General features: G+C 37.3%; 1 protein-coding gene across 1 annotated transcript in view; it reads right to left on the bottom strand.

Annotated features, from left to right (window-relative positions):
* OXCT1 (3-oxoacid CoA-transferase 1) overlaps positions 1-27,966 on the bottom strand; it is an 81,040-nt gene that overhangs the window by 39,438 nt on the left and 13,636 nt on the right. Inside the window, exons 4-8 of the mRNA XM_065739946.1 lie at positions 26,029-26,164; positions 22,977-23,126; positions 19,749-19,855; positions 15,649-15,709; positions 107-214 (exon numbers count right to left, since the gene is read on the bottom strand). Of these exons, the coding sequence (XP_065596018.1) occupies positions 107-214; positions 15,649-15,709; positions 19,749-19,855; positions 22,977-23,126; positions 26,029-26,164 (562 nt within the window). The remainder of the gene's footprint in view (positions 1-106; positions 215-15,648; positions 15,710-19,748; positions 19,856-22,976; positions 23,127-26,028; positions 26,165-27,966) is intronic.

Here is a 27,966-nt window from a genome sequence, read left to right as displayed (position 1 = left end):
AGAACCTGGCAAGTTTTCACTGCTAACACTTAATGGCTTGAGTAAGAATCCTGTAAATTCTAAAATACAACTGACACTGATGTGACCAATGAGATGGAGTACTTACTTCAATTCTCTTTTCAAACTTCTCTCCCTGTATCAGGCGATCAACATAGATTTTGGGAACATGAATATCTTCTGGGGCAAATGTTCCAATATCAACAATTTCTTCCACCTACAAAAAAGGAAAACCAAAATAATTACAAACAATATGAAAACAATGAATTCATTAGTAGTTAAGTTTCTATTAAACATACAGTGGACACTAATGAAAACCAACAAACAGGACAATGCAGATACTCCCTTTAAAAAAGGCTATTTTTGATGCTTATCTTTCCTCTTCTTTCATATACAGAAAACAACACATTTCTTTCAAAGGATATTTTTACATATGTACTGAAAGTAGTTGCTGTTTCAACTGTTTTGTACAGTGACCACACAGGAATAAACCATGTAACATCACAGATGATCGTACCTACAAACAGTTTAAATCCAAATAGGTGGAAATGTTAAGGTAGTAACAAAAGTCACACTACAAAACAGAATTATGAATTTAAAGTGATGTACATCTGCAGAGGTACATCACTTGGCAGCTATCACCAATGGAAGCACAGTAAAGAATTTAAAATTTGATTTGGCATCCTTTTGTTAATGCACAATGTGTTCTACATTAAATCTATATACCACTTCTGAAAGACAATTACCTCCCTACTGTGTTTTACTCTGTGACTATAAACAAACAAACAAATCCACCATAAAGGCAACAAAGGGAGAATTAAAAAAAAAATAATAATAATAATAGGGTACAATTAAAGGAGCACAGCCAGCAAGTCAATGGAGGTGATCTTGCCTGTGTACTCTGCCCTGGTGAGCCCAAATGTGCTGTACTCTGCCCAGTTCTGGTCTCCCTAGTTCTAGGAAGACAGGAAACTGCTGGAGAGAGCACAGTGGAAGGTCATATAGATGATGGTGCCCTGGAGCATCTCCTTTCTGAGAAAAAGCTGAGAAACCTAGGTCTGCTCAGCCTGAAGAAGAGAGGACTGCGAGAAGACCTTAGAAATATCTAAGATGCATGAACTGTAATTAAAATTAAGTGTGTCAAAATATCCAAATAGCAATAAAATGCAACTTCTGAAGTGGAGTTATAAGTTTGTATATAATGCCTGCAAAAATACCTATCATCCTGTTCTCCAAATGAAATTGATCAGAATGTCCATGTGAAAATGTAAGAACTCTAAAAGGGAAAGCAGAAATGTGATTTGATTGCTCTTCCTCTCAACTCTACTCACAGAAGAACCAGATTATCTAAATGAAACACTGAAGGTTGCTGGCAGCCCACCTCTTAGTGTTGCCTGCACTGCTACCAGAGATTAAGCTAGACCTACAAAAGTGAAATGGAAAATTTGATGGCCACAGGAACCAATGTAATCACTCTCTAACAAGCACTACTGTGACCACTGCTAGAGAAAACCCAAACATCTTTCTAGATAAGAACGATAATCTAAAAATAAAATAGCTCTATAGCTGGGTACATTCAGTTCTCTTTAATACTGCACACTCCTTTTTAAGTCTTTTTTTATATCACATCTACAGCCCAGTCCTCAATCACCTGCAGGTACAATAGAGAACATCTGTATTAATAATTAGAAGGTTGCATGATTTTCTTTTAAAATATATTTTTATTCCTGTTTTACTCTCCATTTTATTTATCCTTCTAATATTTCTCCCACATACTGAAATTACCTTACCCTTATTTTGTCACAAACAGATGAATTCCTAGATGCATCTAAAATTATCATACAACATCCTACCAAACAGGTACAAAATGTGGCAAAGCATTTAAAGGTAACTAGTTAGGGCAGATCACCTCCTCTACTTTTTATAATTGTTAAATCAAAATATTTTGCTACTATTTTGACTCTCTTGATCAGTTGTTTCCTTTCAGTCATAACCTCAAAGAGACAGAAGGCAGAAAGTTTGTACAGCTTTCCTATATCGGCAAAGTTAAAGACTAACTTCAAGACCATATGAGATGAATTCATTCCTCCATTAGGCTCTGGTTCATGACTCAAACACTCTTCCACTGTTTCAAGAGTTTCACATATCAGTTTCCTTCCTGCGTGTATGTCCTTGCACATCTTGCCTGATTGTTGACAATGGAAGTAGAATGATTAAATTCAAACATTTCTGAATAGTAGTTTATCTTCAAGTACAAGCAGAACATAAAAGCTGTTCTCTGCTACAATTCACAAGAGCCTTCTGTCACTCATTTTGGTATCAGCACTCACAAAATCAATGGTCACTTGTTTCAAAATATCACTTCCCTCTGTAATTTACAGCCACTTACCCCTTTTCAAAGAAGTTCAGTTTACTTTTATTTAAGAAAACTCAGCTAGTATTCTTAACTTTTAAGTCAGAGTTTCTAAAGGCTTCTAGATAAAGAATGGGAAACTTGACGGTTATAAACTTCCAGCAATTTAGATAATGAACAGCGTTCTTGATCAAAAATTGGGAAAGAAGTAATGATACAACTATTCATGCCAAAACACTTGCACCTAAAAAGACCTTTGAGTATTCACTTCTTAACCAGCTTCTGTTGCCTAATTACGTGCTTTATGATATGTGAAAAGTTTTCAGCTGTTTTAGTTTTAAATGTTTTAGTAAAACTGAGCTATAGCCAAACAATAACACATAATTCTCTATTATAGGGGCAAAAAAAGCCAAAAACAGAATAGGTGGAAAGGAGAACAGCTGAGCATGGGGAGAGGGATGGGAAAATGAACAAAACATATGCATTTCTAAATAGCTTAATTTAAAGTTGCATTATTAAATCTCTGTAACATTATCTCCATTAACACAGTGCTTGTGAGTTCATCACACTGAAATAATAAAATACTCATTAGAATGGAACTAGAATAAAACACACAAACAACAGAAGAAATAAATTTATCCCCTTAGTTGCTAGATAGAAGCTTATTTTAACACTTCTGCAGTTTACTGCTGGAACAGTCAGTATGACACTGCAAAATTTATTGAGAGATTATAGTATCATTTGAAGTTTAAATTTTTTTTTAAAAAAAAAGCAGCTAAGAGGAAAAGTTGTGTCTGTTTGGTCTATTCAAGAGAAGTCTGACTGAAAGTAGTCAGAAACTGTGATCAAACATTCCCCATGGCTAATGACAACCAAGGAAAAAGTCAGTCAATGATTTTAATTATTTAGACTTAACGTTCATAAAAAGCTTTGGTACTGTAGAACTATGAAATGTGTAGGGACATTTTGCCTGCCTAGGGAGGTGGTTGAGGCACCATCCCTAGCGCTGTTCAAGAAGCGTTTAGATGAGGTGCTAAGGGATTTGATTTAGTACTTGGGTAGGGATAGTGATAGGAGGATGGTTGGACTAAATGATCTTGTAGGTCCTTTCCAACCTTATGAACCTATGAACCTATGAAATGTACTCTTAAAACCGCCAGTTGGATAGAGGAAAGAGCAAAGTAGGTTAGTATTCACACAGTTCTGTCTGGATGCAGGGAGGTAGAAGAGATGTTGTGAATTCTGTTCGGTGCTTTTCTAGTTCTACGATAGCCACAATACAAAATTTCAACTCCTGCCAAGTTTTCACTGTAATGAAATGGCCATCAGTCAATAACAATTCCTGAAGCTCACTTTTAAATAGTGAAAAGCAAGCAAATGCTAAGTCATCTGATAAAAGCAGGTCTTGATCAGAATCAACAAAGTTGTGCTCATGCCAGAGTTAATCTTCATAAGCATAAGGAGGCAGTGCAGGGGAACAGTAGAAATCTGTAAAGGTCAGTTTCACCTTGAGGCTAATGGGACTGATTTGAGTCACGCAGAAGGACCTTTTAGTCCAGTAACTCTATTTCTTGGCAAAGAATGGAAGCTTAAAGGATTGTATGATGGTTTTGGTTATTCTGTCCTGGCTTCTTGTCGACATGCTGTTTAGGAGTCTCTGTGGTGAAAGGCTGGACATAGACCACCTTGTGTCATAGCTTCTGATGAACTCTGAACTTGTCAAAGTTTCCTTAGCCCAAAACATTCTGTACCACTGCATTTCTTGTGCAAAAATATTTTTCACTGTGTCTCGTAATTGTACTGGGTGCTTCCTTTTCTTGCAGTACAGGAATAGCAGGCAGTTGTTCATTGTCTATTCCGTATCAATGAAGAGTCTACGTACTTCAATGTTTTTCTGCTTTCCAGGAGACTGATACTGTCTCTGAACAGAGAAAAACAGTGAGACATGTTCCAGTATTTCAGTTCCGACCATTACAGAAGCAAAACTGACATGAACCTTCTACGTTTCTCATCTCATAGCTATATACTCTCATAATTTAGAATCCCCAGCTAGATTATACTCATTTTACCTTTCTTTTCTCTAAGTCTTTAGCATTAATTCCACTTTTAGTTGCCCCGGACGTAATTAATCAGTTCTCCCACATTTCTCTGCCTCTGCTGCCTCTGTTTCCTGAAATGGCCACTTCTCATATCATGCATTTAATGTTTTCCTCCACACTGTACTTGTGATAGCAAAGAAGAATACAGGCTGCACTAGATAACCTGCTCTTGGTACTCATGCATAACAGTTTTGGCAGAATAACAAAATATGAGCACGTATGCATGAATGAAATAATCTGAAAAAAATTAGCTGCTAACCTCCGCAGAAGCTCTGCCATATAAATAGAATTATACTTTTCCAAACATTTAAAGGTTAGTTAAATTTTAGCACAGCCAATGAGCACAGTATTCTTAAGTTTAAAGATCATGAACAAAGTTAGAAAATTCAGAAATTTCACAAAGAAAGAATCCTAAGAATACAACATTCTCAAAACAATTTATTTTGCATTTTTTTCTGATAAATGGGCAGTTTTTACCAAGTAGGCACATTTGTGAAAGAGTAACAAATCTTGCAATAGACATCTGATATTAAATCCACCAATAAACATGTACTGTAAAAATGACCCTGTATGTATAAAGTGAAATTTGCAGATTTTTCCTGAAGATGTTCATGAGTTAGATAAAGAAAAAAACACCAACTTCTACTCATTACTGTTGTTACTCCATCCAACTGGAAATGACAACTTTGGAAAGTCATTTTTTTAAGATTATATTATGCAGTTTTCAAATTACTAAAATAATGAGAAATAAACTTGTAAAAAATCCCACCATCAGTGAACAAATTCTTCATTTGTTAAGCGCTACCTAATGACAAAGAACCTGTTTAATCTATTCAGCTGTAACTGCTGAACAACACTACTGATCATATTCCAAGTCTTTCCATCCTGAGCAGTACAATGTTAACAATATTAACTCTAAACAAGTTATTCACATATTTCACTACTTAGTTTCAAAATACAGCTGATTGAAAGTCACTGAATTGATTACAAAGTAAAAAGAAGGAACTATCTTTTTTAATTTAAAATTGTTCATCAAGAAGAATTGAAACTAAAAAATGTCAGCATTACTCTCTACAAAAGACTGTACTTCTTACATCAGAAAATGACAAATGAGGCTGAAAGCAGTCTGATATCTCCTACACACCTGAAGAAACGTAACTTAAAGGTCAGAAAATAAATAGAGGCTTAACTGGCAAAAAGGAATTAAGAGTAATTAAAGTACTGAAGGAGGAAGTGAAAAATTTAAAACAAAAACAGAACTATCTTCAGCATCCAAGTAGGGATTCTTCATATTTCACAGTTTATGCAAGTCCTACTAAACCACTCTGAATTTCAATGAAGACATCTTAAATAAGAATGAAAGCAGAACATGCTAAGCTTGAGATATACAAGAAGGTAGTCAGTGTAAAAGTATGCAGTACTAATTTTTTTCTAACAGATTACACTGGTGGTTCTCTCTATCAAGAAAATAAAAACAAAAACAGTAACAGCAATTTCAATGAGGAGGGCAAAAAACACTTCATCTTGAAATGGCACTTCATGTCCACTTTATGTATTAATTACCCTCCTTATTTCAGAAACTCCTTATAAACAGCTGTAATTTACAAAAACTTCTGAAAACTCCATACATGCCACTATTTCCTTTATTTCAGTGGTGGTTCACAGAGATAAAGTTTCACCTTCAAAATCACAGCAGCCATCCAAAAACAAACAAACAAACACTCTCCAAAGCCCTAAATATTCAAGACCTATAAATCCTTCTGGCAATGTTAAGGAGGAATGCAGTCAGATATTTTTTCGAGAAAGGATGAAAGCAAGCAATTGGGTTCACAGAATTTCCACAGTTTCATCAGAAACTGGAGAACTTTGGGCATCAAGAGATTTTAAGTAACATATTTTAAGAAAAATAAAACTTCTTTTGAACTTATTCACTCTCCTGAATGCCACCCAGGAAAGGGACCACTAGACATGCTTGGGGATAAAGAATTATAACAATGAAGCACTTCACAGAATCAAAAGTATAATATGAAGCTGAAACTGACAAACATGTGAATCAATCTCTCATATTATAAAGAATAAATAAGTTACTTTTGTTTCTCATATCTAACAAGAAAACTATTTAATTCCTGCTAGCAACAGTGCACCATTGTCTTTGCCACATCTGAGAATAAGTCATAACAAGAAAAACCTCTAATCACCTAGTCATACTAAATTTCTGTTCTGTGTCTGTATTTATTAATCACAGGGAATAACTACTGAAGCAGATCAAGGCAATACTGACTGGCTTTAGATTCCCAAATCTTACATCACTTACTTAGACCGTTTATTTCCACTTGTTTTTAGTAATCACTCAAATACAAGGTGAACCATGAGACATCATTATACGTGAGGTTATTAAAAAAAATTTTTAGCTATCACTTTCTCTGGCTTAATCACAAGCGGCATGTAACTTAAAAGAATATCAGTGAAAAAAGAGTGAATTTCCACACACTACAATTGATCAAGTTTATTTAAAGCAATTCAAATAAATCTGTGAAAGTATGGAAGACTAGTCTGCTTTCAAATGCACTCTAGAATATCTAGCCTGTTAGGGAGATGGAAATAAAAAGCTGCTTTGTGGTCAGCATCCATTGCGGGCCACTGTATTTTGCAGCTTGCTAGAAGTCTGTTAAATAGCCACATCTAAAAAGAAAAATCATCATTCTACAAAGTCAAGACAGTCTTGATATCTCAATTCTTCACGTAGCTTTAAATCATAGAACTACAGACTGGTTTTGTCTGGAAGGAACCTTTGAGATCATCTAGCTCCAACCCCCCTGCAATAGGAAGGGACACCTCTCTTAGGAACACGTTGCTCAAAGCCCCATCCAGCCTGGCCTTGAAAGCGTACAGGAAGGGAGCACCCACAACTCTCTGGGCAACCTGTTCCAATGTCTCACCACCCTCACAGTAAAGAATTTCTTCCTAATATGTAGCCTAAATCTACCCTTTTACATTTTAAAGCAGTTCCCTCTTGCAACACACCCTTACTAAAAGTCCCACCCAGCTTTCCTGTAGCCCCCTTCAGGAACTGGAAGACGACCATCACCTTTACAGAGTAATTCGGTTTTAAAGCACTTGCAGGGAAGAATGCTGCAAGAAAATATTAAAATTTGATCTTTTGATTCAAATGACTGCTCCAAAATTCTCACTGCATTAATAGTTACTAGGCTGCAGATATTTAAATCTCAATATTTTGTCCACCTGATCAAATGCGTGTTTCATACTAGAAGGCATTACTCACACTGTGAACTACCTTTTTCTAATGCTTTCAATTTGAATGTCATTCTAGGAATCTCTATCAGAAATGACACAAAGTTATTGAAAACACAACAGAAAAATTTCAAGCATTAAGATATAAATAGAAAGATACATGAAAATAAATTCCAAGAATCATGCCCAAAACTCTAACATTTTTTCAATGAGAAGTTCTATCTATACTGTGTTTAAATCCTACTCAATTTTAAATCCTCAGGACACAGAATATGAGCACTGTTAATGAAATGTACTTCAAATGTGTAATCGTAATACACAGAATATTTGGTTTTCTACAAATTGTTATGGAAACAAGAAGAAACCAACCTACAAATCGACCCTTCTTACATGCTTCTAATTATCAAGAGAATAAATTTCTAATTATGTGGGTTCAGATCTGGCACTTCATTGCTAGTGTAGTGAATGCTAGATGGTTCAAATTCATAGCAGATCAGATTGTTACTGACCACTACTCAGAAAGTTTTACCTACCTGTATAACATTTTTTGCATTTGTTTTTCTCTATCTACCTATTACTTTTTTTTCCTTTGAAATTGATACCTTCTTGAATTAATACTTAGCAGTCAGCTTCAGAAAATCATTGCTGATCTGATGAATAACATATTCAATGAGAAACAACCTCTTATACTTGTCACTGATGTTAAGAACAAATTCAACACTCAAAAAGAACGTTCTAAAGCAAGTCTGTACTTGATCAGTGGATACTGACAATTGCCCATAAGTAAGTGTGCTGAGGGAAGACAGAAAGGCTCTGACAGATCCTGAAGCTAAACTAAGAGTGCCTTTATAGGCTGGTTTCTTTTTTATTACCCCCATAACAATTTGTAGAAAACCAAATATGCTACGCATTACAATTACATATTTGAAGTACATCTCACCCAGTTTATTGCAATGCCTCTCAAAACATCTCAAGATGATCTGCACAATAGCTGTAAAAATGTTTTGCTGTCTTGTTCTCCACTGATTAGTATATACACAGATAAAAAGAAGGAATCAAATACCATGAAGAGCAATAAAAGCAACAAAAGAGCACTGAAGTCTGACAGTGGGCTTCCTTTTAGCAAACTAAAATTACTCCAGCAACAGTGTGCAAATGTTCCCATGAGTTGATTTTCCAAAACATAATCCCTGCAATTCAAAGCCAGTCCTACTCAGACGTTCTTTAACCTTCTGTACCTGGCATCACAACTGCCAAAGTGCTTTCCAGTATTACTGAAAACTGAGGAAGAAAGAGCTTTAAACCTATCAGCCTCCTTTGTATGCTGTACTGCTAATTTAACTCTCTTGATTGAACTGCTGAGATATCAACATCTCTGGTCAGCCTGCTATGCATGGACAAGTAGTCTCAACGATTTCTTGCTACCTTCACATTTTCTTTAGTTTTCACTGGGCTGGAATTTTTTTGAGTTTGCTTCAATGCATACATGCTTTTTTGTTTGGTTGCATTTTTTTTTCTCCTCATAGTGCTTTGCCTCAGTTATCTGTCCTTGTTTTCACTTCCCATCATTTTCCTTTTCTGCATTTGAGATAGTGACGATTGCGATCCAAGTGAAACCCTACTACTCTCCCAAATCCTTCTCCATCCTGGAAAAGTTTATTCTCTAGGCCCTAATACAGATTTTCATTAGTTTCATTTCTTTTAAATTAGACCTCTCCAATGCTTTAATCTACCAAATCTATGAGCTCAAGAAGTGTCCATCTTCCTGAAAACCATTCTATTTTCCATTCTGTGCTTTCTGAAGATCATGAATCTTAATTTCAGGTAGTGTCCCACAGCAGTCACTCAAATCTACTTCATCTCAGTTTTCTTTTGGAAAGGATACTATGATACCTGTACTCTGTAACTGCTCATGTTCATTTAAATCTGTATCCACAAACAACTCTGATTCAGAATTCAATAAAACCTAGGTATATGAATCCAGTCATGCAGTCAAAGTCCCTGACTAATCCCTAGATGCCTCAGATCCAAATATTTCCATATATGTATTTGCATTTTTTTTGGTTTTTTTTTACTAGCACTTAATTATTAAGATAACTACGATTGTATTGTCATTTGTGCTAAGAGTTGATGCAACTGTGGTAGGAATAAGCAGGTCAAGTGTCCATTCTGTGCCAAATAAAACATTCCTCCCACTGTTATCCTCTGAGGATGCTTTTAACAACCAACCCCTAAGCATAGTCAGTCATCCCCGAGTACCCAGACAACACTACCAAAACAGGCTATATCAACACACATCAGTAAGTGCCCAGAAGGAGGGTGTATACCTTGGTTCCACATCCTCCTGGATCTCAAATCTCAGGTCAGAGATTTCCCATAAAATTCTAATGTAAAGCCAGTGCCTATCCCAAACTGAGAGTTGCTTCCTGTAATATGGTTTGGCTTGAGTTTCATTGCTGGAGTGATAAGGCAAGGAAAGAGATTACTTCATATTCCTATTCCGTCTTAAAATAGTACGTAAAGGGTTTTCACAATAAATTGTTACTGTGTAAAAGCCTTGCAGAATTCCTCAGAACAAATCTATACGGAATGAGGAAAGTTTTGCAGGTGTTAAAACATTTGGAGGAGCGGACAAAAAACAACTTCATTTTCCAGTTTCCTCAATGAAATGCAACACTGTTATTTAGTAGAGATAACAGGATACAAATGGGTTATTTCAGCTCGCTTCTGTCCCTCAGTGCAGCACAGTTCATTGTACCTGAGATAATGACGCTCACTGACGTGGCAGTGTTGTTACCAGGCAACCAGAGATAAAATACAAGGTTTAATGATTTTTATTTAATGTATTTTTATGATAAAGTACATTCTCTTTTTTTCCTCTTGTGATGTTATTTGAGGTGCAAATGTTGTTTACACAGGCAGATATATTTAGCCATCCTCTTGCAATTTGAACAGGAAAATTATTCAAACTGGATATTCGAACAGTCAGTATTTCTAAAGATATTGAATATTGCCACTCTCAAGACACATCATGGCCATGGCTGAGAGCTCAAACTGCTTTGTCAAAGTCAAGCATTAAGGAGGTCTCACAGCAGAGAACAATGACAGGGGACAGACGCAGCTTAAGGATGTCTGGGGCTGTTAAAGATATCTGTACACTTGTCCAGTGCACAGAGTAAAAACTTATGCCTAGATCATCCTTCACCTCAGCAGTATCATTATGTCCACTCCTGGCAAATTCATACAATTTTTTTCTTGTGACTATGGGTTGATTTGATTCACACACACACACACACACACAAAGGAAAGGAAAGGAAAGGAAAAAAAAAAGCAGAAAAAATAAGAGCATTATCACCAAATCTGAGGCTCTGCTCATTGAAACTTATGCAGAAAGATGTATGTAATACCCCAGCCCTTGATATAGCAGTTTGGGTCACCTATCTAGGAGGCCAGGCTGTAATGCCAACATGCTAAGAATTTCAACTCCTATGATACAATTCAGTGGACTGTTGATAAGCCTGACATAAGCATCAGCTAGTGAGTTAGGTGTCAGTCCTTCATGCAACAGAAGAGTTTAAGACCACAAAAGCCCTCACATTTCTCCTTATGACAAGTACTTCCTCTGCACCTTACAAGCCTTTGTGACCTGTTCCTGCGATCACTAAGTTGCTTTTAGATTGGCTGATTCCACAGTTCTCCTATTTCCTGCAGGAGGATCTTGTCCCTGGGAGCAGGAAACTGCTCACAGATCCAAAAATCAACTGAAAGGCTCAGGCTGAGTGCATGCAGGAGGCTTCAAGTCCCAACAAAGCTACAGCTCTAACTGCATGCTCAGTTTCTGTGAATCATGCAAGATGAAGCAAAATATAGATGTAATAAACAGAGAACAATTTTGTACTTCAACAGTATAAAATAACTAAAAAAAAAAACAACACAAGAACTCCTGTATCATTCTGCTTTCACACACAGATAAAGCCTATCAAGTAACAGGAAACATGCAATTCTGCTTGAACAGCTTTTTGAACCTTATAACTGGTCATTTTTAAAGTAGAAATTTCACCCGAGCTACTACAGTCAGATATGATACAGATGGCTCCCCATGTTTCAATTAGATGCCTGATAGCAAGGATGATCAGCAGGATCTACTTCCTCTTACCTTGAAAAAAAGAGAAATGCATGTAACAACCGAAAATACTTAGTTAAGAAAACACATTTTGCATTTCATTAGAAGTTTATGGTCACTGTATTTATGACTCTAGGAAGGCTACTAATTTGTTCAGAATAATGATTGGTTCAGAATAGCTATTTCTAAGTATTTGACTGGTCAGAACAAACAAAGTCAGAAATTTGTTTAAGGCAAGTTTTAAAATCCATGACCCTGAACTGTGAATGACATTAACTGGTAACAGCACAGCCTTACTTCTTCCTCCTCTTTCACTGCCCTCCTTTAAATACAGACTCATTTGAGGCAGACAGTACTTCTGAATAAGCAACAGTTAAGTGCATAAGCCACAAACACATGGCTCTGTTCTTACCCTCCACATCTGCAAGTGCTGCCAAGTTCTCTTCCAAATTCTCACAAAAATTAACATTGTCCATTCTTGAACAAAAAATAAAATACCACACTGATCTAAACTCAAGCACATTTAATATTAAAGAAAAAACATATTTTCTACTGTGCATGCATGCCAGAAGACTTCAGAGCTCCATAGGATATCTTGCAACAGGTTAACCAATGTAATTGATTCCTCCTGCACTTTGAGACTGGATTTCCAATATTTATTATATACCTTGAAAGCATAGATCTGTTTCAGTGGAATGACACTAGGCCCAGTGAGATCTGGGGAAAGACTGGTGGAATAATAAATCCTAAGACAGGAACAGCAGTACTGTAGAACATGACATAATTCTAAAGCAAAGTACAACATCTGTTAACAAGAAATACCTGTCATATTTAAAGAATTCATGCTGGAAATCATTAATTATACCTTTCTTGAAGTATGTCAGAAAATGATTAACAAGGTGTAAGCAACTAACTGTCTAGGCAACCCACATGAATTCATCAGAGTCTGGAGTGCACAAGCAGGAGAGCAGCAGAAATGGGCAGGAAAATAACTCTACCTTAGCAGCTGACAGTACTATATCAGTATTACAATCCAGAAGACACTCCTATTGGTCACATTTGTGAAGTTTCAGAAAATAACAGAGTGAGAAGGAGATAAAAGGGATAAGAGGGCTGAAAGTATTTTACAGATAGAATCATTAAGTCCTTGAACCACTTGTCATATCAGCAGAACTGAGAAGTTACTGCCATGGGAAGGAAATTCCAGCTTAGAAAAGGTTTTTAATCTAACAGAAGAGAGCAGAAGCACTAGATGGAGTCTAAACTAGTTACAGTAAAAAGACATTGTAACGTGATTAACCACTGGAAGAAACCCACATAGAATGATAGATTTTCCATCTCTTGCTTTGTTCATATCAAGGCAGGATACATTTTTTGATGAAAACTACCTTCCAAAATTCAAGTTATACTGTTCCCATGTACTTAAGAGAATGGAACAGAGACATAACTGAATAGCCTAGTATCCATCCCTTCCAACCTAATGTTCAACAAAGCTTTGCTACTGAAAAAGAGACTGCTTCTGAAAAACTAAATAAAACTGAAAGCATACAAATAAGCCAAGAAGGGAAACAACCCAGTAGAGTAGCTACTATTAACAAATCCTGTTTTTGTGTATTTACAGCATTGACTTTAAAGGGAAAACTGCAGCTCAAAACTAGAATCACAGAAGGATCTACTTTTTATTTCTGCTAGCTAGTTACTTCCCTCAGCTTTGTGCTTGACATGCAGATGTTGCCATTGTAAGTCTGGTTGTACAAGTACAAAGCTCCAAGCTTAAACTCAGAAAGGGAACGTCAGATTGAGAAACTGCAGTCCTGCAAATTCCACTAATTATTGAATTACTCTGAAGACAGGTCTAACCTGTAGCTAATGGTGCCAGGAAGGAGCAGTGGTGGCTTCAAATCTCCTTTCCTGTCTGCTTATATTAAACTAAATGGTCTGTGGGTGAAAAACAACAACAACAACAAAAAAGAAACAACAAAGCTGGGAACAGGTATCAGAAATCCCTGCTGCAAAGGGAGAATCTGAATTACTACCCTACTGAATCTTTCTTCCCTAACGTATCTCTCTGTGGGATTGACAATTTCACCCTCCAAGCCTTGAACAAAGTAACTAAGAAGCCTAATGAAACTTTATGCAGTCACTGCAGCTACCTTGAGATCAGCCCTAGACAGCCACACACTGATAACCCTCAGTACTTAAGAAACACTAGAAGCAATACTGAGACATCTCTATCCAGCACCCTGAATTTAAACTCTTCAATTCAAAACACAGCATTCTGGATTCCACTTTAGAAGAAAGATACTTAAGAGTCAACTCAAGGTACTGCATTTGGCTAGAAATTTCTCTTAAATCTCTGCTTATGCCTCTTTGCCCATTTAAGCAGTTCAATTAAAACAACAGAGTTGTAAAGTAATATCAACTACCTTGCAAAAGCATGTCAGTTATTAATTGTTGTAGAAGCTGCACCAAAACTGAAGATGGACAAATATAAAGGCAGCTCTTCCAAAGATAAATTGGAACAACACCAAGAAAAATGTCACATAATTGTTACTCTCTGTCAAGAAAATTCTACCCTATTACGTGTGGATAGAAGAGTAGCGAGGGAGAATAAAATGGCATGCATGTGAAAGGGTTTGATCTACTTAGATTCTCTAAGCACCAGGCTGTGAAATAAGTATGAATACTGAGCAGCTAGAATGAAGGGAATTAAGAAAGATTTTATATTTCGCTTTTAAAAGGAAAAATAATTTTTAGCCTTTCTAAAAAAAAAAAAACCTATGAAAATTCATGTAGTTCTCACATGACAGTAAGTGCCATTTAACAAATTCTATGGTATATTTTGCTATACCTCTATACAACACAAAGAAATAACTCCCTAAATGTGTTATCAAGGGATGTTTATGTACCAAATATCTTATTCCAGAGGTTTTACGAAAATAAATAAGCACGTGAACAAAGAAGGGACAATTCCAATTTAAGACTCTTCCAATTTAGAATATACTAAAAGTGCTCAAGAGGAGTTTCTCTTTATTTTACTGTCAATCATATTTAGCTTTTATAAGATACATAAAAAATTACCAGGGAGTTAGAATGCTGTGGTATAACCTGGGAGGTAGCTGAGCACCACACAGTTTTTCGCTCACTCTCCCCTTTCTCAGTGGGATGAAAAAACCTTTAAAGCCGTCAACCAATATTACTATGTTCCAGCAACTCTCCAATATATGTCACCAATATATTTCCAGTGTGGGGTGCTCCATACAGTTTTAGACAAAAAGATAAAAAGACTAAAAGACTGGAAGAAAATTACAGGTCACTTAGCCCATCTTCTTTGTCAAGGCAGAGCCAAACGCCCACATCCACTTGACTGACATTGATGTTATTTATTTTTAGAGACCTTGACCATGATAAATCCATGACATCCTCAATCTATGTCATTATGCATTTATTATCAGGTCTTCTATAAGTAATCTTTATTACTTATTTCCTTGAGGCTTTTTGTGAATTTTCTGAAACAAAGCCTATGACTATTGTTTCTTCTTTCATCCACATACTATTTATTTAACAAATACAAAACTTTTCAAATGCTCAACACAGCAAACAACATCTGGGCCATAATCAGATGAAAAATGATAAACTGATCACTAAAAATGAGCACAATGTCAGCCAGAGCTACTCAGAGAAGACAGTTTAGACCACTGTTTCACATACAGAATTCACCAACTCGTTTTTAAATAAAGAAAATCTGTTCCCAGAATGGCATGCATGACAGAGGGGTTTGTTGTCTACAGGGATGTAGAGCTTACTGAGTTTCAAGTCCTTACCTCCACCACAGTTGTCTTGGCAGCTTTACACATTGGTTGATTGAAGTTTCTAGCAGTTTTCCTGGAAAAAAATAAATGAATAAAAAAAATAAAAATAAGTTGTAAAACTATAAAAGTAAAGAAATTTCTGATCCAACTTGATACAAGAATCTCTGTAATATGAACACCACAAATCTTACTGGCAAATATCAGGAAGACTAATAAAAATAGGAAGGAGAAAAAGTTATTATCAAAGATATGTAAAAAAATTAAATTATGTTTTTCAACATAAGAGATTTACAGCTCTTTTGATCAACACATTGTCTAATTGAAATTGGGAATGCTACTGATACCATTTATCAGATTCAAGAACAGCAGTAAGCTCATCTGTGTACAGTATTGTCCCATTACTCTTCAGCACAAGGAATAAAATTCAACTCCATGGGGAAGCAAGCGCAGGGCTTAACAACATCGCAAATCCTACATATGCCTTCACAATTTAGACTAATCAGCTACATGGACTTAGACTAGCATTTTACACAGTAGAAAACTTAATTAAATTCTCTGATTGAAACAGCTGTTCTAGCTTTGGCACCCAATGCTAGACTCTGGCATTCATCCCAGATATTCCCACTTAGGACTTCTGTAACAAGGAAAAAGAACCTCTAGAGAGTAAAACTAAAAAATGGTAGGCAAAGTGGAAATCTGTTTTTGTTGGCTTTTTTCCTTCAAAATGCACGAAGACAGGGTTCCAAGTAACTCAATATCTCCTTCCTCCTGTCCAATCTCCCTCCCCCCCGCCCTCCCCCCTCCCAAATCTCCCTTCCACAGGGAGAGTTTTTGCCAGACCATCCCTGTTCCCAATCTCTTTTCCTCATTTTTGTACCCCTCAGTCAAATGATCATGCCTGGTATTAATCTCCATGTTGAACTTTGAGATGCTGCTGCCACCTCGTGGTTTCAGAAGAGCTAGGGAACAGAAACAACCAAATCCTAATGTGCCTTGCATTTTTACACTACATCCTAGTGCAGATAACCACATAATGGAAGCTATGCCCCAAAACACCAATTTTGAGAAATTGTCTTTTATTGGCAATACACAATCTGTGAAGTGTTTAACAGATGCTTCAGAAGGGATAGTTTGTGGCTATATTAACAGGAATGTACAAATACAAAAGTATGAAATAAATGACGTAGAGTTTACATCTTATTCTTAGTTCTCAGATGCAATCTTAGCAGTAGTGATTAAGGGAAATAAATCCTTCAACCAAGCAGAATAGAAAATGAAAAGGAAAGAAAGTTTCAAAAATTGAATTAAAATAGCAAAGTAATTAATTTAGATGGGAGAAGGTAGATTGAAACAACAAATTAAGCATGTCATCCCAAGAAAACACTTTTCTGAACAAGATGCTTTCAAGATTGTACTGGATGATCTGCCAGTGACAAAGTTATTGTTACATAGGGATAAAAAGTTACTAGAAGAATCTTTTCAGCACTGAATTAAGAAGAGGTAATGGGGTAGATTGTCACTGCATTCAAAAAGTTTATTTAGAGCCACCAATCCTATCAAGAAAGGCTGAGGGAGCTGGGCTTGTTCAGGCCATAGAAGAGAAGGCTTTGAGGAATCCTCACTCCAACCCTGAATACACAAAAGGAGATTATGATAAGAAGGAAGACCAATATTTTACACAGTCCAAACAAGGGGGAGTTGTTTTGGTGTTAAGAAAATAGTAGTTGTCTTCTGCAGAACAAAAGGTTTTATTCCTAAAGACTTCTCAACATCCTATTTGAAAAGTCACGGCTGTGACTGAAAAAAGGAAAACATTATTTCTGTTTTTAAGAAGGGTAAAAAGGAAAATCTAGGAAACTACAGGCTGGTGACCCCCACAAATGCACCTGGGAAGATGATGGAACAGAACCTCCTGGAAGATGAGTTAAGGCACATGCGAGACAAGGAGCTTACCTGAGACAGCCTGTGCAGTATCACTAAGAGCAGATCGTGTCTGACCAATATGGTGGCCTTCTACCATGGAGTGACAGTATGAGTAGACAAAGGATGGGCAACTGATGGATTTGTACAAGGCCTCTAACATGGATCCATACAACATCTCTATCTCTAAGCTGGAGAGGGATGGATTTGAAAGCTGGACTATTAAGTGAATAAGGAATGTGTTGAGTATAGATTCCCAAGTGTAGAGTCTAGCACCTGGGGAGGAAATACACATAGCAGCACAGGTCAGGAGATGACCTGATAGAGAAGAGCTTCGCAGAGAGGGACCTGGATGTTCTGGTGGCCAAGAGAGAGACCTGGGTCTGTTCAACCTTGAAAAAAGAAGACTCAGAGGGGATCTGATCCACGTCTATAAATACTAAGGAGCGTGAGGCAAAGGGACGAGGCTGGACTCTTCTCAGCAGTGTGTGGCGACAGGATGAAAGGAAATGGTCACAAACTGAAATACAGGAACTTTGGCACAAATGTGCTAAAATTTTCTTCACACTAAGGGCAACAGAGCAGTAGCACAGGCTGCCCAGAGAGGTGGTGGAGTCTCCTTCTCTGGAGACGTTCAAGACCCACCTGGATGCCTACCTGTGCAACCTGGGTAGGGAGCTGCTTTGGCAGGGAAATTGCACTCTATTATCTCTATAGGTCCCTTCCAGCCCCTACAGTTCTGTGATTCTGTGAAAAGAGGGTCAAGCCCTCATGAGGCACACAGTGCCCAGACCTGGCGCCCACAACGTAAGAAAGACAGAGAGCTTTTGGAGAGGGTCCAGAGGAGGGCCATAATAATGATCAGCAGGCTGAAGCACCTCTCCTGTGAGGAAAGGATGAGGCAGCTGGGCTTATTTAGCTTGGACAGAAGAATCCAGGGAGACCTCACTGCAGCCTTCCAATATTTAAAAGGAGATTATAAACAGAAGGGAAATCAACTTCTTACACAGGTAGAGAGCGACAGGGCAAGGGGGAACAGTATGTAAATAAGAGGGTAGATATATTAGATGTCAGTGAAAATTTTCACAGAGAGAGTGATGAGGTGCTGGAAGAGGGTGTCTGGAGATGTTGCAGATGCCCCATCCCTGGATCTGTTCAAGGCCAGGCTGCAAGGGACCCTGGGCAACCTCATCTAGTGCTTGATCTAGTGGTCAGCAACCATGTCTGCCGCAGTGGGGCTGGAACTAGTTGTCTTTGCAGTCCCTTCCAACTCAAGCCTCTCTACGATTCTACATGGGTAAATTAAGTTCTCTTCATTTTCCAGGTATTTTAGTACCATATTAACTACATAAGGTATAGATAAAATGCAGTTATGTAAATACATGCATATGAATATACATGAATACATCTATAAAAGAGTACTTTAACCCCATCTTCTGTACAGATTTTTTCACTTACTCCTTGTTCCTCTCAATATACACAATGACAGACTGCATTATTAGGCACCTTCATGTAGTAAATTGCAACTGATTTCTGTAACACTTACCTAATCATCTGAGAGCCATAAAACAAATGAATAAAAACCAGGCATTAAACATATGCAAATCTCTTCTGCTACAGTTCAGGAAAAAACAGAGGACAAACATAACAAACCAAATAAATGATGTTATCTCTAGCGCAGTGTCTTCACTCTTCACTAAAGAGATGTTTAAATTCATATCATGAATCTCTGTGCACCACAGAGATCAAACAAATTTAAACACACTTCTCTGGGGACAGAATCAAGCATTCACAATGTTGTCTGATCAGAAAACTGACTCTGCTTACTTCCGTGCTGATGAACATGATCCTACACTTCTTCAATCAGCCTTCAGTTGCACTATAAAAAGGGCCCAAATTAACACAAAAATGGAAGGAAACAATGTCACTATCCTCCACAGTCAACATTATGATTTTGGTCTGCTACATCATATTTATAGCTACCAAAGTTTTATTTAATAGCTGCATTTTAAATTTCTGACATCTTTAGAAAAAGCTATTTTTTTAAATAGCAGTATAATTTGACAGTAAGGAAAGGCAATATGAATAAAAGTGAAATCAGTAAGACATTTTGCTATCACACAGGAGACAGGCTTCTCCTTTCATTATCTAAACCATTAAAAATGTTTTCCAACTAATAAACAAAGTCACACCTGAAAATGATGTTTCCTGCACGGTCAGCCTTCCACGCCTTTACGAGAGCAAAATCTCCTGTAATTGACTTTTCCAGAATAAAGTGACGACCATCAAACTCTCGCACCTACAGAAAAAAAGTACACTGTTGAGATGCAGGTTTCCTCAAACAGATTTCCCACGTGGTATTTGTTTTCCAGTGTTAATTTTACAAACTACTTAGATTTTTTGCTCTATGTGCAAATTAGTCTGAATAAATGAAGGTCAAGTGCATAACCACAGAAGAGGTTGTAAAGTTCAGGTTTACCCTTGTGCGGCTGTTTAGCGAAATACCACAAGAACCATAGACAGAACAGAATAGGAAACATATTCCTACTTCTCCATCAACTGGAATTATACTTGCTTTTTGCTACTAGATAACTAAGAAACAAATTGCTAAAGCAGAACTATTGAAAAGCTTCGTAATTACTGCCCATCAGCAGAAGTCCTGAACCTAAATAAGGAAAATTTGAGGCCAAGTGCTCAATTGAGTTCATTTGACAAGCTGAATTTCATTTGGTTTTCTCTATCTTTGCGATCAATATTTGTAACAATAATGCACTGAAAGCCAGAACATGTAACTGATGAACAGGTACTATGTTAGTAGCTCTGAAAAATGAAATGCATTTTTCAAGAATAAATATAAAACTTTTCCCTATCAAGGCAAAAATTCTTCTGATTCGCTAGAGACCAGAGATACAAGCTCTTTCATAAAAACTGGGCTTGGGAAGCAAAATATAGTGTTAATTATATTCCACACAGAAAATTAGGTCTATGAAAATAGTATTCTAGCAGACATATCACTAGATTATTTTGAATATAATTGCATTTCTTTGCAGTCTCAAGGTAAAGCTTGGTACCAAACAACATTATAGAAAAGAAGTAGAATTGAATTTGAATGAAATATTCTACATAGGTAAACCCACTTTAGCATCTGTTAGATTACTGATGTCCAACAAGACTTAGCTGAACAATTAAAATAGGACACTGTCATACTCTTATGGAGAGTTCAATCTACCAAAGCTAGATGAACTCTCTCTGCCCTCAGAAGTTCTCTGTTAAGGAGCCAGAAATTACTCAAGATCCTGCAGCCATACTGTTGCTTCTTCAAGAACCTTGTTCTTTCTCATCTGGCTTTCAATGAGAGCTACCAAAATCTATTGGGTTCACATCCAATACCTCAGTTCCAACCAACATGGAAAAATCAACACCTAACCTCTTCTTTAGGCACGTCTATTATTAGATATAGCATAGGATCATATCAGAAAGGATACTAAAGAATATAAAAAACAACAAGAAATAAAACAATTTACTGTCTTAGAAAAGATGTGAATATTTGGTGATTGCTACCATCAAAGAGACATAACACAAATTATACACAAAAACATGGAACAGTATTTATTCTAACAATAAAGAAGTTTAGAGTACACATATTATTGCCAGAGCATAATTTATAACTATTCAGAGGGGAGAAAATATGGTAAAGGCATATAAAAAGTTAGTTTTATAGGCCTGTAAATGTAGATTTGAGATTTATAAAAATTCCATTTGCACTTGAAACTGATTAGATCAAGTCACATAAGGGATGTTACTGGCCTCTCAAAAGACTGAGAAGAGCAAAAGACAATTTTCATAGATATTAAAAGGTAGAAAAAAATTGTTACCAAAGTTGTAAAGTATTTTAACAAAGATTCTTTCAAACAGTTAAACACCATAATGCCACAGTCAGTATCAAAATTAAGGAAAAACAACTATAACAATGATTCAATAATTAAAATATCAGTGCATAAATCAATGCCATCCAGAGGGACCTGGACAGGCTGGAGAAGTGGGCCCATGTGAACCTAATGAGGTTCAACAAAACTAGGTGCAAAGTGTTGGGACTTGGGCCAGGGCAATCCTAGGTATTTATACAGACTGAGGGAAGAACTCCTGGAGAGCAGCCCTGCGTAGAAGGACTTGGGGGTCCTGGTGGACACGAGCCAGCAGTACACGCTTGCAGTCCAGAAGGCCAACTGTATCCTGGGCTGCATTAAAAAAGGGGTGACCAGCAGGGAGAGGGAGGTGATTCCCCCCTCTGCTCAACTCTTGTGAAGCCCCATCTGGAGTACTGTGTCCAGGCCTTGAGCCTCCAGCACAAGGAAGGCACAGAGCTCTTGGAATGGGTCCAGAGGTGGGCCACTAAGATGATCAGAGGGCTGGAGCACCTCTTCTATGAGGAAAGGTTGAGGGAACTGGTAGCTTGGAGAAAAGAAGGCTCCGAGGAGACCTCATTGTGATCTTTCACTTCTTGAAGGGAGCATATAAACAGGAGGGGAATGACTGTTTACATGGGTTGTACATGGGTTGACAATGGGGAATGGTTTTCAACTAAGACTGGGGAGATTTAGTTTAGATGTTAGAAGGAAGTTTTTCACTCAGGGGGTGATGACGCATTGGAACAAGTTGCCTAGAGAGGTTGTGGATTCAAGGCAAGGCTGGATGTGACTCTGGACAGCCTGGCCTAGTGACTGGCAACTCTCCCTACAGCAGGAGGGTTGAAGCTAGATGATCTTTGAGGTCCTTTTCCACTCATGTCATTCTATGATTCTATGATAAAAAAGAAAAAGTTTCGTTTACCTCCAAGATGATCTTGAGGCAGATTACACCTGTTGTAGCATAATGGGAACTCAGAATGCTAGCCCCATTCATTTCTCAGATACAGTTATAGCACTTTAAATCTATTCCCTCTCTCAAAATTTCCATCTAATTTCAACACAAATCTCACGTTTCTCTTGTCAGAGACCACACAGATTTCTTTGTAATTTTAAACATTCAAACTAAATAGAACTTCTACTTGTGGCAAGTGTTTCCTGAACGTGTCAACTGAACTTTTTGTGGATTAACAAGAAAATGCCCAGTCTCCTCCAAAACTAAGCTTCAGGTACAGCTAGAGGTATGGCCAGAGAACTGAATAAAGTGAAGAAAGTTTTTCACCTGAGTCATTCTTGATATTAAGTCACTCAGAGCTCCAAGAACTGTAATACACTGCAGGGGACAGGAATGAGGAGGAGGACAACAATTAATGTAACTGGTACCAAGCCACGCCATTAATCCAACATACTAAGGTTAAACTTGACCACAAAAAGCTTAAACAACCACCTATCTTCGAAATTTGTAAGAAATTCATTTTCAAAAGCAGACTTCCTAAAAACAAACTGACATCTTACCTCTCTTGGTTGGCTAGCAATGGCGATGGTGCCATCTGAATTGTATTTGATAGGTGCTCCCCCTTCCTGCACCAGCGTCCCATAGCCAGTACTGGTATAAAATGCTGGGATTCCTGCTCCTCCTGCTCTAATACGTTCAGCAAGTGTACCCTGTGGAAAAACATATTTAAGATCCATTCATTTCAAAAAAAACAGACTGATCTCCAATGAATGATTTGTATGGGCTTACTTCTATATTCTGTTATTTGTAACTTTTACTTTTGAACTCAGCAGACAATCACATCTACTACCTATTCCCCCTTTAGCTCTCCTTTGAGTAACTACTACTGCACACTGCAAGAAATGCTTCACTTGTGGCCACCAGTTGTTTAAGAGCACACAGTAACTCAACTCAATGTCAGCTCCCACGTTTATGCTGTGCTTTTGCAACTCCGCTCCCTCAGCTTGTTTCCCAGTCCATTACTCCTCTTTAGAAGAGCATAGAGCTCTTTTTCCTACTTGACTATGCACAATAAGAATTTTTAGGTTTTATCATTAGTTCTATATGTTAAGGTTTCCTTAAGATGATGGATAATTAAACAAATTCCTATTTCAAGTTGAAAAGAGTCACACTCAGAAGACTGAAAAAGGAAGAGTGGTCTAGGTTCCGTCTGCACAGAGCACCCAAAAGTTGATAGAATAAAACTATTCTATTTGAATGCCCCATCTGTCCTCTGTTCTACATTCAGCCACAACATAAATATTAACAACTCAAATTCTTTGCATTCTCTGTGGACTGATGGCCAAAGATTTACCTGCCTGCTTTTCACTGACGACTTTTCCAAAAATTCATTGGAATTTTCTTCTGAATTTGAAGCAAAAGAAGGTCATCACAGTCAGTTATCTAGTCAATTATTATTGCAGACCAACAACTGTCATTCTACATAGATTATGGGTGCGGTCCACAAAGCAATTCACAAGTATTCAAAGTCTTCTGGTTGGAATTAACAAGCATGAAGTAGTAGGATGAAAAACACAAATTGTGAGGTAACACAGAGGCGAAATTTCTGACTTTTAAAACATGAAAAGTACTTGCTCATTTCCATGCCAGCTGACAGAGTGTAAGAGATTTCCCATCCACCTCCGTGATTCTCAGAGTCAGACCCAAGAAATGTAGCCCAAGGGCTTCTCCATAAAACCTTAACACTCTTACTTTTCCCAGATATTTACATGAATAGCTATTTAAAGTTCAAAGGCTTTACTTCATACTAACATGCTGTAGAATTACATCTCAACAGAATATGACTGATGCTCGTAATTTTAGATTGCACTGTATTCTATCAATGCAACTACCTTGGCAGCGCATAAAACAGGCATGTTCACCCTGCAGCCCACACACAGCCCACCCCAGCTGGCACTGCGGCCCACTCATGCTATCTCCCCACTGCTGAGAAGCCCGGCCCAGTCCTGGACATACTCCCACCACTCCACAGCACCCAAATGTCAGTGCATGGTTTTAACTTTAGGGTTACTTTTACAAGCCCCATCTTACCAGAGAAAAACATTTATCCTTTCATAGTCACACCTTATTTAGTCATCACTTTTTGGCAGTATGTACATATATGATCAGCTGCTTTCAAGGATGAAGTAGAGTAAAATTTAATCAGAAATCTGACAACATGTTGATGGGCCACTAAGAACAGCAGCCTCTGTCATCAAACCAGACTGATATGCTGGTTTCATAAAAACTGGGTCAATTATCCCACTACTGCTGTGATTTTGTTGCTCTCTTTTTTTTGTTTTCATAAAGAACATTAATGATCAAAATGAGTTTTGTTACTTATACATTATATATTATATTACATATTTTCTGATAGCTGCTCTGAAAGTCATGTTTGCTGTTTTATTATATTGTCCCACAGTGTCAGAAGCAGATATTGGTGGTATGGCAGTAGAGGTTGAACCTTCTCACTAACATTCCATTATGTTGTTGCCATGTGACAGATGGCAGCAGAGGAGCAACGTGATAAAACAGCATCTGAAACAGGAATGTGCATGAAGCAAAGGGGTATTACTGAATTCCTCCATGCAGAAAAAAATGATACACACTTACATTCATTAACATTTACTGAATGTTTATGAAGCCCAAGCAGTGGATGCTAGTACACTGAGGCAGTGAGTGGTGTGTTTCAGCAGAGCTGATGGTGACAGTGGGTCACCTCCACTGCTGCAGATTGCTACAAGCTCAGCATGCAGGCTACTATTGCTGGTGAAAATGCATAGTTAATGGTAATGACTATGTTAAAAAAAATAGTGTTTTGTAGCTGAGATTTTGCTCTATCAAATACTGTTATTATGCTTTTTATATCAGTTCTAGTACCAATTAAACACAAGAGGCATTATTTTTGGAGCAACCCTTGTGTATGCATTCCAAGATAATTCCTGTTCACTCAGTGTGGTTCAGGAAAGCCAAAAGCTTGGACATTCATGACTTAAAGCTATGGTGCTAAAAGGTGAAATTGTAAATACTGGATCATAATGAGATTTAACAAACAAGCACAAAAAAATTAATTTACTCTGAACCTGAAATCTACTCTTTCGAGTCCTACCCACTAGATGGCAGTCTGTGCCCAAGCAACTTCCCCAAAAGCAACTAAAGCTACAGAAAAAGCTACAGAAACTTTGTCAATAGAGGAATTTTCTACCTTTATTCCCTGTACACGGGTCGCAGCAATGAGCTAGGCATAATTCACTTGCTTATCTGCCATCCAGAAGGAACCATGAAAAACAAAAATTGTTCTAAAACATATATAAGTATATATATTTACTTCAAATGAATGTAACATACATCATGCCATAAAAAGAAGTCACAAAATTTAACCAGTCAGTTCTTAACAACACAGTTGCAGTCTATAGCCCATGATCTTAAAACAGCAACTGTGATCTGTTTTTACTGTATATCTGCACATGGAGAAAACATTAAGATTTCATATTAACTTTAAAAAGCAGTTAAGGAGAATTCTAATTTGTATTTTAGATGAAAATAAATCACAGGCTTAGAAAGCCTCCTTACCTGAGGTGTAAGCTCAACTTCAAGTTCACCAGATAAATACTGGCGTTCAAATTCAGCATTCTCTCCAACATACGATGATACCATGCGTTTTATCTGCTTAGTCTGAAGCAGAAGACCAAGTCCAAAATTGTCAACACTACACAAAAAAAAAAAACAAGGCAATATTGGGTGACTGTAGTTTTGTTGTATATAAGGCATTTGATAAACTTCAATAACTTAACTATGAAGGTTAGAGCTATTTTCACTCACTTTAGTCACAAGGAATTGGAGACAAAAATAATTTTAAAGAAAAAAAAATCTAATTCCAGCTTTAAGAGAAAAACTTCAAGGCTAAAACCAATATACTGATATTGACGAATTCATTTTTCAGACCTCATCCCCTCTAAGGCACTGAAGACACTCCACATACAACAGCTACAAAAACCATCTTTACAAGTGACAAAATGTTATACAAATGCTTCTTTAAAAAGCCTTACTACCTAATACAGAGTCACACAAGATACAACCTGGCTCATAGTAAACAAAAATAAATTTCTGTTTAGACTCTTCCTACTTAGTAGAAATGCCAGTAAAAATGATTGTTTAGCAGCCCAAGGAGGAAGGTACTTATATTGCTGGATTGCATCAAAAGCAAAAGAATATATTAAAAACAATAAATATTTCACTTTCCTAAGAAATTGTCTACGACAGCATGAGACATAAACACTGTAATCAAGGTAATTATAGAATTACAAAATGATTTGGGTTGGAAGGGACCTCAAAGCTCGTTCAATTCCAATCCCATGCCATGGACATGGTTGTCATCCATCAAGTTGTCCTGGGGCCAGTTCAACCTGGACCTGAGCACCTCTAAGGGATAAGACATCCACAGCTCCTCAGAGCAGCCTGTGCCAGTACCTCATCACCCTCAGAGTGAAATTTTACACAGAGAGAGTGATGAGGTGCTGAAAGGGGCTGTCTGAAGATGTTGCAGATGCCCCATCCCTAAATCTGTTCAAGGTCAGGCTGGATGGCAACCTGGGCAACCTCATCTAGTGCCTGATTTACTGGTTGGCAACCCTTCTGGCAACAGTGGGTTGGAACTAGATGTCTTTTGCAACACTTTTCAATTCCATGATTTTATCATGATATTGTTGTCTTTCACAACAGCTTAATCTGAATGCCAAAGGTAACGTATCTCCACCAGTTCCAATTGACATTCAAACCTTCTGAAGACAGAGAGTCTTTAGCACTGTTATAACATTTGTTACTCTATAGTACATACTAACAGGACAAGAACATGAAGTTTTTATGATAAAGGGAACCTGCAAAAAACGCTACTTTGATAAACCATTAAGTTAAAACATAAATGCATAAATTAACAGATTATATTACAAACATCTATTTTGTATTCCCAATACAGTATGCAGGATATTGGCAGGCTGGTACAAACTCTTCTACCTTTGTGTTGGTCTCTAACAAATGAGTGGAGAACTCAAGTCATCCACTCCCCCTGTAGAAAAGATGTCATAACGCAGAAGCACCTCACAAAAGCAATGTGTATTTGCCATCAGTTGTCTCAGTAAAATAATTATTTACAACTGGCTTCATATTTCAGGATAAGAAATCCTGAAAAAATATTAAAAGAGTCCTAAAAGAAACCAAATCCAATGTTTGCATTATAAGCACTCTACTGCAAACACTGCTCCTGAAAAGCTGCTATTTATATTAATTTCTTTAACAAAATATATCCCTTCTCAATATTAATTTTGCCCTCTTGGTATTCTTACCCTACAGTGCATTGCTAACCTCACAGACTTCCAACACTTCAGTACACGAGAACAGCTTAAGTTTCAAGAAGAATATAAGGCAACCAGGAGGATGCATTTCAAAAGTCATTAACCAAAGTCACTAAAGAGAGCACACTGTCCCTCTTCCTGGATGCACCCAGCCCATCTC

The sequence above is a fragment of the Cyrtonyx montezumae genome, unplaced genomic scaffold (assembly GCF_038088225.1).
Source record: "Cyrtonyx montezumae isolate F1298 unplaced genomic scaffold, pur_monq_1.0 scaffold_25, whole genome shotgun sequence".
NCBI lineage: Eukaryota > Metazoa > Chordata > Aves > Galliformes > Odontophoridae > Cyrtonyx > Cyrtonyx montezumae.
Note: the sequence above shows the minus strand (reverse complement) of the source record. Positions and strands in the feature narration are given on the sequence as shown.